Source organism: Aspergillus brasiliensis (assembly GCF_001889945.1).
Source record: "Aspergillus brasiliensis CBS 101740 unplaced genomic scaffold ASPBRscaffold_2, whole genome shotgun sequence".
NCBI classification, from domain to species: domain Eukaryota; kingdom Fungi; phylum Ascomycota; class Eurotiomycetes; order Eurotiales; family Aspergillaceae; genus Aspergillus; species Aspergillus brasiliensis.
The window spans coordinates 436156-452778 of record NW_027137443.1 but is presented as its reverse complement, the minus strand read 5'-3'; the positions used below and the strand labels follow the sequence as shown (position 1 = coordinate 452778).

Below are 16623 nucleotides of genomic sequence, written 5' to 3'. Positions count from 1 at the left end.
AGCAGACCCAGCCTGTGTCCACTGTCTACTGCTCAGGAATTGCCGGCAGAATTCAGAACAATATCGATGCAAGTAGCTCCAAGTCACTCTGAACGCGACGACAAGTCTCATTCAGCAACAAGCTCCGCTATCGGTAGTCGCGCTACTACTCCATAGCGGCACATCATGCAGGACCGGTCGATGTCTGCATGCAGGTCCCATTTTTGCGCTGCCAGATCTGAACATTGGGAGTAGATAGCAGATAGCAGATGGCGATGAAGGCAGGGTCTTGGACTCAACTGACAAGCGGCAACACTGGAGGATTGCAACGCCGTGGACAGCGACTGTTGACGTGATACCATTCCCAGGCCGAGTCTGAAACTCCATGGAAACAGCACAAAGTTATAATGCCGAGTCAGAAAACCAGGACCCCGCGTCAACAAGGTTGCGGATCGGGATTCCGGGGCCTCCCTTGCTCCAGTATCTATGGTCGGCCGCCTTGCTGCACATCCCCATCCCTACCGAAGGAGACCATGTAAGGTTTGATAGGTCCTCAACCTCAGTGCGCTCGGACGTTCGAGCTTTGTTTACGCCTTTCTGCATTGGCATGCGCCGGGGCTCCTCCGCGACCTAGCCACCATCCAGCAATGGAGCTGCCCTAGGCCAAGGTAGGCATCACTGTTATTTTGGGGGGAAGATATGTATAAACATATCCCGTCCGCCCTTGCCCTGTCTTCCTTTCTGGCCATCCTCATTCTTTCGTTTCCACCTAGTCCTTCCTTTTGAAATCTGTATGAGCTGCATCCGTCCCTTTCATTTCTGAAGTTTCTGCGTGTCTGAATGCACCACGTCAAATTCATCTCGGCGTTACAATCATAGCCCATGGCTGTCGGATATCCTCGGCCTCCCGGCGAATCCAACGCCTTCCACAGCTGCCGGAATCGATCACAGACAGCTAGCATTGTGCCACTGGTGGCGCCATCCAGGAAGCGGGCATCATCCTTTTACACAGTGAGAGGGCCAGAGATTGTGGACGAGTCGACTCCTGATCCGTTCTACCTGGAGGACACTCCAGGAGGCGCCTCTCCCTGGGGCATTCGTCGACCGGACAGTCGCGATGTGAGAGGCAGTGAAGAAGGTAACCCGTATTCGATGGTATCCTCGGTGTATTCTAAAGACATTCCCTTTGCCGTCACTGCCCGCGGTGAATCTGCGAGATTGCGATCCAATAACAACCGATCTACCTTGTCCGTGGTGGAGCTGGAACATCAGCTGGGGCTTCAGCAGGTCACATCAGCCCGTCCGTGGGGGACAGCCTCTGTGAATCACGACCACAGCTCGTTCAGTTCGGTCCAGACCGAAGCTACCCCAGACTTGACCCCAAGCAGCTCCTTCTCCTCCAACTACTCTGCTCCCATTTATCCCGACAACGCCCTCTCAGCGGTAGAGTCTCTACCTGTACACGCCCCGCCCATTCCGCCTAGCCCTAGAAACAACGTATATCCGTGTTCATCCACTCCCTTGACTCAATCCCAGGTAACTTTGTGTACACAGCCCTCCACACCCGTACGGCAAGGAAGACCGCACACCGCGACGCCGAACGCGTCGTCGGACACCCTGGTCATGCACCACGGAGACAGTCATGACCCTCCCTCCCACCGTGGGAAGCCATTGCCATCTCTACCCAATGGAGCGCGGAGTGGTATTGCCCACAGTGGCAGGAAGGGTCCCCCTCCGCCCATCCGGCCTCCCATTGCTCCGTCAATGATCTCCCCTCCGTCTCGTATTAATCCGGTGACGATGGAGCCACACGTCACTCATTTCGAGCAAGCAATGTTTATACCTGCCAATGATTGTCCCAGTCCGGTACCTAGCCCCGGTCCCGGGTCGCCGCTGCTGGAACGCTATCCCACCGCCGGCTCGGCGCGAGATCGTCCATCCACTTCAGCGTCACGACCCGCTTACTGCGAGCAGTCTGTGTGGGAATCCGACTCGGATACTGAGTCGGCGGATCCCAAGTCGCTGTCCAAGAAGCCAATGGATACGTTGAAAAAGGTCCGCAGTCGAGTGCATCTACGGGTAGCCAAGTCGGCACCAAAGCTTCAACCTCCGCAGACCCCCAACAGTCAGCATAGCAATCGCTTGGAGAAGTTCTCCTCGATGCCGGATCAGCCCCCAGAGGACCTCTGCCCGTCTCCTGCGCGGAAGACCGTCAAGGCGCGGTCACGAGAGGCACTGCGGCCAGCGGCTCAGACATTGCGATTGGTTGCTCCATCCACGACTTCCTTGGTGCCACCACAGTCAAGGCGAAGCAGTGGTCAAGCACGCACCATCGATATTGATCGAACGACGGCTGCTGCCATGCAGGCGAAGTCGCGACGCCGACCCCGGTCTGACTCGAAGAAGTCACTATCCCCGGAGCGGGAGAAAATGTGTACACTGTGCCGCGAAGAGCGATCCGACAAGGCCATCCTATCCCTGGCACGACCTCCACTCTATAAACGAGTGTGGGAGTCCTTGCGTGTACTGGGCTGCCACGGCGACATTACACCTCCTCGAACTCGCAGACCCATGTAGTTATTCCCTATCTTTTTTCCATTTTGCTTCCTGTTCGAAACCAAAAGTCCGATACGGCGTTGAATGATGTACGGCTATTTGCCACGATCTACCGAAAACCACCCTAACGGCCATGACCGATGATACTGAATGGTTCCCCATGATTGATCTAATGTTTATGACGCTGAACGCAACGACCCGCCAAATTCCTACTGGCGATGATGACAATTCACACATACGATGGATGCGCGGCACAATCGATGCCCATGTCCAATCAATGACTTGACGAGACAAGAAACCCGCCGAGATGGAAATCTCTCCGGCAGTCTCCAAACGATGCAATGCGAATGCACTGCGATGATGAATGTAACGATGAGGCAACGACTGATTACGATAGTTGGTCTCATACCACTCTTTTTTTCACCTTATTGATTTATGCTGATGTCTGTCTGTACCTGTGTCCATCATGACACCCATTTCCTTGTCTGTCTACCTATGTCACTCGCTCTAAGCACGACACTCACTCACTACACATTACTGTTTGCAATTGCCCACTGCCCATCCGGGCGCCTGTCACTCACTCACTCCTACATCCATTACTGAGTTTATCTCACACCATAACATACCATACCATATACCAAAACAAAGAAACCACATTCATGAACAAAAAACCCCCGGTGAATTCCCATTCCCACCGTAACTACGGAGTAGCTATCATCTACACTACAATGAATGTAAATACATATCCTCCTTCCCAATCCAACCAAACCAAAACAAACGAACCCACAAAAAGCCCAGAATTCCTACCCAGCTGGAAGAATTTTCACCGGCATGTGTGGGGTTTTTCCAGCGAGGGGGGAATTGACAAATATTATTCGACGGGAAGTAACTAAGTAAGTTGGTAGATACTTGCTTTATTCATTCATTCATTCATTTTTTATTCATTTATCCCTTGGAGGAGGGATGTGGCCGAGAGAGAGAGCTCGGCTTACTAGGGATATCCCTTGAAAGATTAGTGAAGATCTAGATAGCGCTTTGTTCACTGTGAATGACTCGGCGTCGTTAAGCAGGTTTTAGTCTGGTGGTACTTTTGTAGTGGCAATGCAATGTGGTCTTGGTTGAATGGTTAATTTGTTCTTGTGCATTGAGTTTTTGTCTATCGTATCTAGGTAAGAACTTTCTTTGTATAAATGGATAGATAGGCTTAGTGGCGGTATTGAACACCAGCCAATCGCACTATCTTCAATACTATGATGATAGGCATTATCCATGCCATTCACACTTAGTGTACTCCGTAGTTGCCATTAATCCATCCACCTCAGCTCCTAACTACCACCAACCAGCCATAGCTGCACCATGCATTCCCCTGTACCTTGCAGCCACATCCCGTCTCGACCCTCCGGCCATCCTGTCCTGCCGTCCCGACAGCAGCAGCAGGGGGAGGAGCGAGCCCGAAGGCAGACCCCGACGTATGCAGTGGCAGAGCTGCATACAAGCAAGCAGAGAGTTCCTGCTCGACCGCCTGTAAAAAGTCCAGCGGGCTAGGCTGAGCTGACATCCTCTTAAATCCCGACAGGCGCAAGGGCCCGCAAGGATCAAGAGGTGAAAAAAAGTACCATCCCATCCATCCCTCAGCTTCAACTATCCTCCTCCTCGACCTCCCTCCCATCAGTAGTGTCCTTCAATTCCAACGCATCCATATTCTCCTCCCACCTCGGCACCCTCACCTTCTCCTCCCACTTCCCTACCACCCCCTCACCCTGTCTCCCCAACCTAACCTCAGCCTTCTCCCCTTCGGAAATCTCCCTCTCACTAATTCCCTCGAATACCTTCCGCACATCCAATTCCTTCACGGCCTGTTGGTACAGCGCTAGTATCTCCGCTCGCTTAGCTTGACGGTCCTCCTCACTGATCGTAGTAGCAGCAGTCGAACTGGTACTATTATTATTGACACCCCTCCGACCAGCAGGCAACTTCTTCACCACAGCTTTCTGACTATCGTCGTACCCGCGCAACACACCCTCGAGAATACCCAGGATAGTACCCGTGCGCATGCCGAGTTGTGCGCCGATGGGAAACCCGGCGTCGAAGCCGGATTGGACGTGCGCGGTTTTGGAGGCGCTGATGCCGTCGCGGTAGCCGGCTGTGACGTGTTGGCGGCGGAGGGAGGGGAGGTCGGAGGGTTCGTTAGACGAGGTGGTGGTGGTGGTGGTGGGATGGGAGTGGTGGGTTGTGGGTGGGGGGGAGGAGCCGAAGATGTCGTCGAGGGTGGACATTTTGGTAGTTGTTATATGTTTTGGGATTGTAGTTCTGTTGTTTGTATGTAAGTGTGTGATGATGATGGTGGTGTTGGTGTTGGAAAAATTTGGCGGGGAAGTGATGCGATGAGATGATCGGCTGGCGGAGTGGGTCGGAGATGGTGGGGAGTTTATTTATCTACTTTGTATGCAGAACAGGAACAAGTTATATCATTGACAGTCAAATTATGGTGAAGAGACTGGGTTCTAATCGAGCTAGATAGTATTTTGTTTTCTGTCGTTCATGCCGAGATACTGTTTTCGTATCAGGTTCAGCCTTTTCTCACCTCATCATCTAATCCTTCAGCGCATGTACACTATCCCAGTAATAGTAGACAACCACTAAGCTGACTATAAGGTCATACGACCGAATCCTTTCGGAGCCTAATCTTACTACCTTAACTGAATGATCTTCCTATATATATCAATAGCTTCTAGTACTTCTACCTTGCTCGGTATAAACCTCGTCTGCATTTGCTTTCTCTACTGCTTATATCACTAACGGTTATATATCCCCACACCACACCAATTCTCATCTACTTATCCACCCTATTAGATACTACTAGTACTGTCAATCATCACAACTAATGCCTCGATTCCATCACCTCATCCTCCTATCTACACCCCCCGCCATCCTCACCTACACCACCCACCGCTACCTCTCCACCCTCGAAGCCAAATATCCCCCCGTCGACCCAACCACCACTACAAGCCTGGCCCTCCGCACCCCCAGCAATCCAACAACCCAACACTGTCCCGAAATCGACGTCTACGAAGCCAAACATATCCCAGTGAAATCGCTCGTGAAGCGATACACTACTCTTCTCCAATCTCAACCCAAACCCTATGACTTTAAGAATATCAACAAAGCAACCCTCACCAACGCCTGGATCCTCACACTCCTCAACACCCGTCCTTTAAAAGTGGAAGGGAGTATCATCGGTCTAATCAAGAATAAATCCTACAGTCCGGGAGATACAGGCCTTACAGACCCAGAATTCATACCTACATCTACACCTATACCGAAAGACACCACACTCACAAAGAGACTCTCATCCATCTTCACCACCAAATCCTACAACCACCGAACTGAGGACCACACAAAAGGATTTGAAAAAGATCCCCCCCGCCCCCTCCTCAACTCCGCCTTCACCATCCAACACTCCTCCCCTACAACAGGCCTCCTCCTATCATGGCGCATGCCCGACGAACCACGCCTGTTCTTCGAAAAGATAGCAAGATGGGGATACCCGTGGCGATTGATGAGCGGAGGCCGACACGAGATTAACATCTCGGATGTGTATATATACCACGGGGAAGAGGTGGTCGATGTACGGTTTGCCTCGGCGCATGATTATGAGATCGTCGGTGAAGAACAGCAGCAGCAGAAGATTATTCCGGCGTGGGTGGGAAGGTTACATAGGGGGTATGCGAGGGTGTTGGTTGATTGTGCTGTGAGAGATATAAGTATTTCATAGTATACTACTACTAATCTCCACTCTGTATATATACTACAAATCAACCCATCAACCAGTGAATGCTATGAGAGACTAACAACTCCCCCCATGCTCCACAACCCCCCACCCCAACCACCCCCAATACCTCACACACACCTCCCACCCATCACGAATAACCTCTGTCCTTCCATTCCCATTACCCCCACACACATCATACAAACATAAATCATACGTCGTCGCCCCAGGACTCTTCCACGAGAACGTATCCACGGCAGAGATATTCACGCTAGCGACATCTAAAGTCTCGCAGCCATCTGTGGCTGAGATACCCTGGCGGTGGAAGATGGACAAGTCGAAGCTGGTGGTGTTGGGGTCGCAGCCGGGGGTGAAGAGGCGGAGGTCCCACTTTATTTTATATCATGGTTATTTCTGAAGTTAGTGGGGGATACCTATGAGGAAAATGACATGGTGGTAGGGGAGGATAGGGGCATACGTTTTTAGGTCGGAGGGTTTCAAAGGAGGAGGTGTATGCTCCTGGAGGAATGAGGAGGAGGAGGAGGGTACTAGTTATGGTGGGGAGTTTCATTTTGATACTACTATTTATGTAGTAGTCACACTGGGAATTGGTGGGAGGACAGAACTTGGGAGAGATACTAGAGGAGGTTGGGATCATATTTATAGACTACGGAGTACTCCGTACAGTCTGCAGATCAGACACTAGTGCTTCACATCTCCGCTAATGCAGGGATCCGGACCAAAAAACCAACCATGGCTCTCGCTTACCCTCGCACAAAGTGTCATCTGTATACTTGCAGTGCATCCGTCTGATTCTTCATGTCTAGACTCTCGAGGTTTTGGTTTATGCTATATTTAGTTACATCATGTATTGGCTAGTGTCTGCCCGGGGCTAGTCTCCACGCCCGAAGAGGCAGACCTTGCAGTTTCAAAACGGCCGGCCGGATGAAGAAGAAAAATGTCACGACGCCAATCAACACGCACAGGATGTTGGTCGTGTAGTATCCGTCGTGCTGGACGTGGCAGGTGCCTCCTCCGTTAACGCAGCGCGTCCGGTCTGGCTCCAGTGCACATGAGAAGGCCTCCGTGACGAGGTCACCCTTCAGTTCCTCAGCCGCCGGTGGCACCGTCGGCGGAACACACGTCGCCTCGGTGAACATGTCCACCAGCTTCAGGATAAAGTATCGAGGGAATGTACCACCCAGGTTGGAGACACTAGTAGATGATTAGTACAGGTCAGACTATGGTAGGCAGAATCTACTTACGTCGCGAGCATCGTCATGTAGGTACCGCCGATGCTGGGGTCGGCGATGCGCGCATGGAATGCAGACACCGCCACAAACATCACCGTGTTCATGAAGGTCGAAAACACATGCTCTCCAATCACGGTCAGGAGGTACCAGAACGGGACCTGCTCGGCCGACGGGAAAATCATCACCGTGATCTGGGCCAGGACGGCCGCCGCCAGTCGTCCCATGAACGCCCAGCACCACAGCCGCATGGGCGTGTACTCCGTCGACCACTTGCCGGCGTAGTATCCCAGTCCGATTTCAAAAGGAAAGTCAATCAGCACCACTAGCGCCATGTTGTCCTGGCCAAATCCCTTGTCCAGCAGCTTCAGACTCGTCACGCCGTCGTTGGCTTGGAAACCGATCTTGGCAATCAGATGCACCAGGATGATGGTATGGATGTTCTTGAGCTTCAGCACATTCCACATGCTGCGGTACACGTCCATGATACTGTCGCGATCATGCGTCCGGTCTTCCTTCTTCATGACGGCCAGACAGGTGGTGACAACAAGATACGCCCAGCCCCAGAACTTCAGGTACGTGCCCAGCGACAGCAACCCACCCTCCGCAGGAACGGCCCGGAACCAGCGGTTAGCAAAGTCGGCCGAATTGAACGCCAAAAACACAGTGTAAGACAGGAAGTGTCCGGCGGTCAATCCCACCGTCTGGGCAGTCGATGCGTAGGAGATATTCGGTGGCGACATAAGCGTGATTGCCCATCCATCGACCGCAATATCCTGCGTGGCGCAGAAGAACACCAGCAAGAACCACCAGTATGTGAACTTCCAGACGCCAGCACCTCCATTGGCGCCAGCCTCCTTCATCATCTCCTCAATGCGTCCGCCCAGGTAAATCATGGCCAATCCCGCGATGACCTGGACAGGCGTGATCCAACTCTTGCGTCTGCCGAACCGCCGGCTCCAGATAGCATCAACGATCGGACTCCAAAGCAGCTTCAACGAGTATGGGTAGGATGCGAGGGAGAAGACACCGATTTGACCGTACGACAGGTACGGCTTCAGTAGGAACGGGACCGACCCGGTGGCCAGCCCCATGGGGATACCCTGGAGGAAGTATAGCACACACAGCAGCAGGAAGTTTCTCCGATCGCTGGCCGGCAGATTCGCGAACGAGGTCGTCGTCATGGCGGGCGTTTGCGGGGTCATTGGGGGATCTTGGTCAAGAGTGAAACTAGGACGGGACATGAGGCGATTAGCTCGCGCGGACGTAGACTCGACCGAGGTGTCCCTCTTGCGCATCTCGATGGAGGAGTCCATGCTGTCGCTCGCGTAGCCGTTCTGGCCCGTCGCTATGGTCAAGGAGGGCTTGGAGCGGCGTTTCAAGACCGTGCGGCCTTTGCGCTTCATGGGGGATTTGCCACGATGGGAGGAAGCGTGCGGGTGTCGCGAGTGTAGAGAGTGACTGGGGGCGTCCGAGTCGGAGTGGTCGGGCTCAGATGGAGAGGGCGAAAGAAAGGCGGAGTCTCCGGGACGATGGTCAGAGGGGAGGTGGTCTGTGTAATGCAAAGGATGGTCGTGGTCGTGTTCACGCGTGTCGGTGCTGCATGCTAGAGAACGGAGTTCCACCTCCTGAGGGCGATCCGCTGCGGAATGACGATGTTCGTGAGAAGCGTAGGGATCCGCAGGGTCATGGAGGGAAGAGGAAGCGGAGAAAGGGGGAACGCGGGAAGAGGGAGATAAAGGAAGGAATGGAGCTGGCCGGGATGAGGCATCCATTCGACGTGGTGGAGAGAGAGGCGAGTGAACTTGAGGCAAGCTGGCCTCAAGCGATAGCTGGTTTGTCCCCAGCTGTTTGGCTGGAACGGGCGATGTGTCCCTATGATTGGCTACGGGCAGCCGTCATTATTAATGATGCGCATTAACGGCGATCCTGATTCTTCAGATGAATACCTTGTTAAGTTGTTACTAGTAAGAATCTCGTGCTGGGGTAATCCTGTGTGACACAGAGCCTCCAAGCATAATTCACGTAGCTAAACTACCTCTCTTTATCATAGGTTGCTACTTATACAAACCGTGACAATAACCAGTCTATTCAACATACACCTCAATAGCCTATTCAGGGATAAACATTCACGACTCCCTCCCAAAGCAAGGAAGGACTACGTTAGTACCTAAATTCCCAGACCCAGCGCGGTGGATCACCGACCAGGATACAATTCACCCGCCAATCGAACTGCAACCTTGAAAGGAGCCGCGGGCCGGGATTCCTCACGTGATACTGCGCCTGTCAACAAACACGCCTATCACCACCACCAGCATAGTATCTCCGCCCGGAGCTGCATTCATCCATACTCACCAAACACAACCCCTATACCAAGAAAAATGGACACCGACGATCTCGACTCCGAAATCTCCTCCATCCGCGCAGAAAGTCCGTCCCCAAATCCTCCCAAAACACTGAAACTAACCACCGCGCAGTCCGCACCCTCCAACACCGCCGTCGCATCCTAACAAGCAGTCTCCTCTCCTCGCGGCCCTTGCAACGGCTTTCCAAATCTCAACCCCAAACCACTACCCAAAATAAATGGACCGACATCTCCCCCCTCATCCAAAGCACCTCCACCCACGCGCAAACCAACCACCACCGCATCGCCTTCTCGACAACCACCTTTCCCTTCACCGACCCCTCCCCGACATCTGAATCCCCAAACAACAACCTCCTAGGCATCCGAATCGACATCTGCGCGCGCGACGGCACATACACGAAACCGTACTACATCCTCCTTCGACGGAGTATTCACAAGACCCAAGATGGGAAGGGGAGGAGGGAAGTGCGTGTGCATAAACATACTGTTCCGGCGGTGGTGGATGTGAGGAAGTTGGAGAGGGTGTTTTTACCTTCTTCTACTGCCCAGGATGGTGGTGACGGAGGCGAAGAAGAAGCGATGGATGAGGAACAGGAGCAGGAGCAGCTCAAACCATGGAAACACAAAACGCGCAAACAAGATCTCAAGAGCTTTGTTCGGGAAGTGCGAAAGCAACTCGTCGTATGGCATTTACGGTGCGATGCGGTGCGATATCTACGAGAAAAGTTAGGTGTTGTGACACGCGGAGTAAATGATGATGATGCTATCTATGAGGATGATGAGAGGCCGTGGGAGAGGGATATCCTCGGTCCTAATGCTTCTACAACTGCTGCTACTGGTGGTAATGGTGCTGGGGATGAGACGCGCATAGCGAAGAATGAGCTGGGAATTGTGTCGTTGGCGCCGACGGCGTTGGAAGCGGTGTATGTGCGGGTGGAGTGGGAGGATGGGCGTGTGGGGAGGTTTAAGATCTCGAATACGGGGGTGGTGGAACGGGCGGTGGTGATTGGGGATAGTGGGAGAGATAAGCAGACTGAGGGGGTTATGACGGGCGGGGATGGAAGGGTTGAGACGTTGTTAGAGCGGTTGGCAAAGCGTCGTGGGAATAGTAGTAAGGAGGTTGGGTCTGCTTCGCCGGTTTCTGATGCTGATTGATGGCCTCGTTTGCTTATTGGCGTTTACTGGCTGCATTGACTAGCGAGCTGTGCCTTAAGATACTCCAAGATTTGTTAGAATTTAACCCGTGATATGTGGACTATTCAAACATAAAAGCAAGTCTATTAGGGGAATATCCACTATCAACGCTATGCACATGAAATGAACCTGTATAAAAGCGGCTGATGCTCGATGCCGCTCCTGAACAGCACCAGCAGCAACAAGAAATGTCAAAGAAAGCCAAGGAGGGACAAGAAAGTAATTAGATACAGATAAGATAAGAAGTATATGAGACATTAGTATAGTAGTATATGGAACTGCATATATGCATGATGAGACCGAGGGAAAAAGGAAAGGGTATCACTTAGGGCATCACATCGTAATCAAAGCACCTGTCCCCCTCTCTTCTGGTGCACCGGTCCCTCATCACCGCTGGCAGCTCCTGTCTGGTCGGACACGCAGATGGCCGAGTCGCGCGTTTCATAATGCGAGTCGCTGAACGACAAAGGCGGCAGCGGCCCGTATGGCTGCCCGTGTTGCTCTTCCAGGGTCTTGCGCAAGACGGCTTCTTCCAGGGCCCAGCGATGTCGTAACCGCGACTTCTTCACGTCAAACGCTTGTAAAATGTCGGCTTCTTCCTGCTGATGCTTTTGCTGCAGCTGGGCAAACTCCAAGGCATGCTTGTCGATCAGATCGTCCAACTCTCGTTCCATGCGGGCGATGGCTTCTTGCAGTCGCAGTTCTTGGCGCTCGCGCAACACCTTGATCTTGGCTTGATGCAGTTGGTCCATGGAGTTGTGGTCATGATACTCTTGTGCCAACTGCGCCTTGTGTTGCGCGGTGAACTTGCGACTCGGCACCGCGTCGGCTTTCGAGCCGGAGACGGGCGATGGCGGGGGGCTCGAGTTGTTAAAGAACCCTTCCATGTACTTGATGCGCGTGCGCGAGTTGAGTTTCGCGCGTTCGAATTCTCGCATTTGCTCCATTTCTACTGTCAGCTGTCGTTCCTCCATGCGAACGGCATCGGCCGTGTTCTGCTAGAGTCAGCAATCATGATACAGCCTTCGGTATGGAGACGAACCTTTTCACGCTTCTTCTCTTCCGCGCGCTTGTTCTCCGCAAGCTGGTCCGCCACGATAGATTGCTGTCTCCGTCGCAGTTGTGCCAGGAAAGCGTCCTGGAACGCAATGTGCCGGTTTCTCTCCGCTATATGGGACTCGCGCATCTGGTACAATTGTGGATCATCCAAGCTTCGCTGCATCGCGTCATTGTCGAAGACGGGGATCTCCAGCCTGAGAACCTGTTTATCTTCCTCGGTAGAATCGGTGTTTTGTGCTTCCGACGGTCTCGACTCGACATATACTCGTTCGACGCCCCTCTCGCCCTTGGCGACGGTGATCTGCGCGGCCGGCGGAAGAGGGACCGGAGATGGGGATCGCTTCTTCCTGAAATGGATCTTCCCGATGGCCGACTTGAGCGTTGATTTTCTCCTTTCCCGTTTGTCCGCGGAGGGCATGCTAAACATGGACGCACGGTTCCCCGGTGGCCTCGCCGCGAGATTTTCTACCCTCGGCGCCAGCCGTCCCTCAAATGAGCTATAAGATGTCGGCCGAGTCGACATGGACGCGAACGACCGAGTGCTGCCACCTTGGACCGGCTCGGAGGCCACGGTGAAATCGGAGAGGGAGGAGGCGAGTTGATCGATCTGCGACGGGGTCTCGAGGGGCGGAACGACTTCGTATGTCGAGTTGCGATCGGTCGAGGAACCGGAGGATCGGATGGGCGAGGACAAGTCCACCATCCCGGAGGCAATGGATGCCGCCAGAGAAGACACCACCTCGACTTCCGGCACCTTGAGCCCCAGTTGACGTGCATCCTCCAGCAATTTTTGTTCCTGCGCAGTTTCTGATTCCTCGGAGGGCAGCAGAAGAACCTCCGTGCGGTACCGAGATTCGTCCCCCTCGGTGAAATTGATCGGCTCCATGATGCAATTGGCGATAGGCGGGATCGTTTAATCACACATGGAGCATGTATCCCGGAGAAAAAAATGACACTAATAACAATAACGCCGATAGGGTAGATCGGGGAAAACTAAGAAGATGGGCAATAAGAGATAAATAAAAGTAAAAAGAGAAAGAAAAGGGGGTTCGAGGATCAAGAACGCGAATGGCGCGACGCTAGATGGCTCGTCCACAGTACTGGAAGCACGGTGGACGAGATGGAGGTGCTCTCGAGCAGCATCCGACTTGCGGGGAGGGGCGAAATCTGGAAAGAGACGGGCAGGGAGAAGGAGAGGGAAAGGAGAGCGACTCATCAAGTGAGGACGGAGGAGGAGGAGGAGTCCAACGAGAGGGAATGAGCTAATGAGAGCGAGGATTACTCTGCGGCGGGCCAACAGTGAGGAGCAGAGGCAATGCGACAACCTGATTTGGGCCTTCACGTTCGTTATTGTTATTATTGCGACCCACGGCCCGCCTGACCGATTCTTCCTCATTAAACGGCGGCGGAGGCATCCACTATGGGGGTTAGTTAGTTAGTGTGTATGGGGGAAGAACCAGCAAGTTCTGGGAAAAGATCGTTGCAGAATCAGTACGTTGATAATGATGGCACTTTTACTCAGATGATCCTGATGATATCCCCTGTGGTCAGCAGAACTTAAAAAAAGATGTGAAAAAGAGTGATAAAAGTCATTGTGAACTGACAGTAACCAACCAAACTGTCTGCCATGTTCCTCTCATCCTCGGGACCGACTCAGGCACCAGGGCCGTGGATACGTTACCCGCGTAATCCTCATAACGTTAGTTACCTCCCTCCTCCTGTTCTGAAACACCACCCCCCCTCAATCGGGCTATGAAGTAGGGTATAGGGTAGGGCCGCGAGTGTCAGTCGCCCACCACACAGCGTCAACCGCGGTTTCAGCCACTGCAACACCATGGCTTAAGGTCAGGAACCGCCGCTTCATAATAAGGATTGACATGGGCGGCCCACTGTTCCTGACCTTCCTGGGTTGTTGATTTTTTCCAGACCCTTCTCTTCATCACGCTTTTTTTCCCGTCTCGTCCAGTAGCATGCGGATCAATTGAAACTGATGGGGTCGGTCGCTCCCTAGTGCCAGACTAGGCAGGAGGGGGGATGGTGATGGGGTGGTCTGATGTTTCCATGGATGGCTGGAGTCTTAACCGTCCCCATACCTGGACTATCCTCAGTTCCTCACCGCTTTTTAGTCTACCTCATGCTGGTATGTATCTAGAGAAAAATGAGAGTGGGATGGAAAAATTCCTGTATATATAATCAATGCGTCTTTGCTACATCTCTAACTCCGTAGAAAACAATTTAGATATCTACTCCGACAGCATGGCTGCCGCCATCGCATACGTCTTCTCTTTGGCATCCCCCTGCACGGTTCCCGGACGAGCCCGTTTATCCCAGCCGTGATTGCAGCCCTCCATTCGCTGCCGCACCACCTCCTTCCCCGGTTGTTCCTTGGCAATCTTCTCCGCCAGCGCCTCCGCCTCAGGCGCCAATTTGTCGCAGGCCGCCGTGACAATCAGCACGCGCGCGGGGAATCGGTCGGCACTCGCATAGAGCGGTGAGATCCTCGGGTCGCGGGCATCATATCCCGTTTGCACATAACACCGGTCGAAAATCCTCGAAAAGGCAGGCGGGATGGGTCGGCCGGAAGTATCCGGGGCCGTCTTCATGGCCGGGTCCGTATGGATATCTACCACGGGGTAGACCGCCAGAACGGAGTGGAAGGTCTCTGGCGGAAACAGGTTGGCCGCGGCGGCCAGGGCAAGGTTCCCGCCCGCACTGAAGCCGCCGAGAGAGACACGGCCCCGATCATATTTCTCGGGCTGTCCCAGAACCCACTTGGCGACATCCTCGGCATCGTTGAGCGCGGCGGGGAAGGGGTTCTCCGGTGCGAGGCGGTACTGGACATCGAAGACGGTCCGGCCGGTGTCGCGACTCATCTGGCGACAGAATGCATCGTCGGCGCCGTGACGAGGGAGCATGAATCCACTGCCGTGGAAATTGATCAACACGCCGGTGAGCCCTGTGGATGCGGTTGCGTTGCGGTAGACGTGGGCTTTGATGGTCCGTCCGGCGTCGCGTGACGGAATCTGATACACGTCATCTGGCGTGGGTTCTATCTTTTTCCCGGGAGCGATGTACCGCCTGATCACGAATGCGACGGCTTTGTAATAAAGGTAAACGATGAACATCATTGCGGGGTTGTTGGCCGTTGCCAAGACAGACAGACAGACAGACACGAAAGGTGAGATCGGCTCGGGTCAAAAGCCAGAGAGCAATTGCAACACTGGTGTAGGTTGATGATCGGTAGGAGGCAGAATATGAATAGGAGGTTTGGTAGGCACCAGAGTTGTGACGAACGATGTAATTTTCTCTTGTTTCACTGAGAGAGCCTGGAAACTAAGATGACATAAGCATCACAAGTCTATGCTATCTGGAGAAGAAAAGAAAGACCAACTACAACAGCAGATTCCAGCAGCTTTATATATCTGAGTGGCTGCTCAGATATCTGGTCAAGTCTTTCCTCCTCCTCTATGTCCTTCCTACTTTATCGTTAACTTCCTCCAGTATTTTGATGATGATGATGATACATCTATGAAGTCTAACACAGCCTCCTAATTGTTGTGGTGGCTATGTAAACTCAGATCAACTAGATACAGGCGGTTACCTTCATGATATGGATAACCTTAAAAAATCATAATTCCGTCTTTATGCCACAGCCTGGCAATCTTCTCGTATAGGCGTATAGAGTCTGCTAGAAAAGTCTCAAAAACCAGTGTCTTACACTAATATATCTTCCTCCCTGGTATTAGACATATATCCAGTCACTCCTCCTTCAATATGGTCCTCTGACTAGGAATACTCCGAAAACGATCCCCTAATTCAAGATTTAGTAGCCGCGGGATTCACCCACTGTCCTTTGTTATAGACATGGATGGGCCCCCATCCATCAGATGTCTCTTCAGTGCCAGCCAGGGACCCAGCCACCTCCTCCAGTATCTTGGTACTTTCTTTCATGCCTCCTCAGCTTCTTTCTTCCTGCTAGCTGTCGGTAGCTTCCTATCCTCTAGATGTTTTACCGGCTGATGCCGTTCTTGGTCGTTGCAGCAGGTTAAGGTTACGTGAGAAGCAAGCGAGGCGGAGGTTCTCACAATGACGGAAATATTCGCGTGGCCATCGCCAGCGGTACGTAGTTTGGTCGGTTCCACTAACGGACCACAATACTAGTAGTGTACGCCGGAGTACGAGGCCCTACCATTTCATATGGTTGGAGCAACGCTCGTAGAATTTTACCAAATGTCATTGGAAAGACTCGAAAATGTCATGGTAGGACAAGTGAGTCATTTGCTCGGCATGATCGGTGAAACTCGATCTTTTGCTATATTCCGATAATCGTGGGGGCTGAGGTAGTTATAACATCTACAGTTCGATACGAAAATCTGAACTAGGAGACATATCTGTATGGTCTGGAGTATGGTTACGTATAATATAAGCGTTATTATTTCGCGGGGAAAATA

General features: G+C 52.7%; 9 protein-coding genes across 9 annotated transcripts; 3 read left to right on the top strand and 6 right to left on the bottom strand.

The window, feature by feature from the left end:
- Positions 1-861: 861 nt before the first annotated feature.
- ASPBRDRAFT_26122 (uncharacterized protein) lies at positions 862-2556 on the top strand (the record flags this gene model as incomplete). Its single annotated transcript, XM_067622235.1, has 1 exon — positions 862-2556. The coding sequence occupies one exon, from the start codon at positions 862-864 to the stop codon at positions 2554-2556; it is 1695 nt and encodes a 564-aa protein (XP_067482799.1).
- Positions 2557-3708: 1152 nt separating this feature from the next.
- ASPBRDRAFT_37850 (Yae1 family protein) lies at positions 3709-5142 on the bottom strand. Its single transcript, XM_067623814.1, has one exon. It carries the CDS (start codon positions 4809-4811, stop codon positions 4173-4175), a length of 639 nt encoding a protein of 212 aa, XP_067482798.1. The 5' UTR covers positions 4812-5142; the 3' UTR covers positions 3709-4172.
- Positions 5143-5419: 277 nt separating this feature from the next.
- On the top strand, positions 5420-6310 carry ASPBRDRAFT_116678 (uncharacterized protein; the record flags this gene model as incomplete). Its single annotated transcript, XM_067617006.1, has 1 exon — positions 5420-6310. The coding sequence occupies one exon, from the start codon at positions 5420-5422 to the stop codon at positions 6308-6310; it is 891 nt and encodes a 296-aa protein (XP_067482797.1).
- A 72-nt stretch (positions 6311-6382) lies between these two features.
- On the bottom strand, positions 6383-6875 carry ASPBRDRAFT_51290 (uncharacterized protein; the record flags this gene model as incomplete). Its single annotated transcript, XM_067626699.1, has 2 exons — positions 6383-6694; positions 6783-6875. 2 exons carry the CDS (start codon positions 6873-6875, stop codon positions 6383-6385), a joined length of 405 nt encoding a protein of 134 aa, XP_067482796.1.
- Positions 6876-7179: 304 nt separating this feature from the next.
- ASPBRDRAFT_115557 (SD08430p) lies at positions 7180-9329 on the bottom strand (the record flags this gene model as incomplete). Its single annotated transcript, XM_067616909.1, has 2 exons — positions 7180-7519; positions 7570-9329. 2 exons carry the CDS (start codon positions 9327-9329, stop codon positions 7180-7182), a joined length of 2100 nt encoding a protein of 699 aa, XP_067482795.1.
- A 606-nt stretch (positions 9330-9935) lies between these two features.
- Positions 9936-11074, top strand: ASPBRDRAFT_115512 (uncharacterized protein; the record flags this gene model as incomplete). The annotated part of the gene is made up of 2 exons (XM_067616904.1): positions 9936-9984; positions 10032-11074. 2 exons carry the CDS (start codon positions 9936-9938, stop codon positions 11072-11074), a joined length of 1092 nt encoding a protein of 363 aa, XP_067482794.1.
- Positions 11075-11114: 40 nt separating this feature from the next.
- On the bottom strand, positions 11115-11484 carry ASPBRDRAFT_373096 (uncharacterized protein). Its single transcript, XM_067623703.1, has one exon. It carries the CDS (start codon positions 11369-11371, stop codon positions 11156-11158), a length of 216 nt encoding a protein of 71 aa, XP_067482793.1. The 5' UTR covers positions 11372-11484; the 3' UTR covers positions 11115-11155.
- ASPBRDRAFT_118186 (uncharacterized protein) lies at positions 11458-13058 on the bottom strand (the record flags this gene model as incomplete). The annotated part of the gene is made up of 2 exons (XM_067617149.1): positions 11458-12108; positions 12156-13058. The coding sequence occupies 2 exons, from the start codon at positions 13056-13058 to the stop codon at positions 11458-11460; spliced, it is 1554 nt and encodes a 517-aa protein (XP_067482792.1).
- Positions 13059-14261: 1203 nt separating this feature from the next.
- On the bottom strand, positions 14262-15530 carry ASPBRDRAFT_37845 (putative esterase/lipase). Its single transcript, XM_067623811.1, has 2 exons — positions 14412-15530; positions 14262-14312 (listed from the first exon to the last, which is right to left on the bottom strand). The coding sequence occupies exon 1, from the start codon at positions 15295-15297 to the stop codon at positions 14416-14418; it is 882 nt and encodes a 293-aa protein (XP_067482791.1). The 5' UTR covers positions 15298-15530; the 3' UTR covers positions 14262-14312; positions 14412-14415.
- Positions 15531-16623: the final 1093 nt, after the last annotated feature.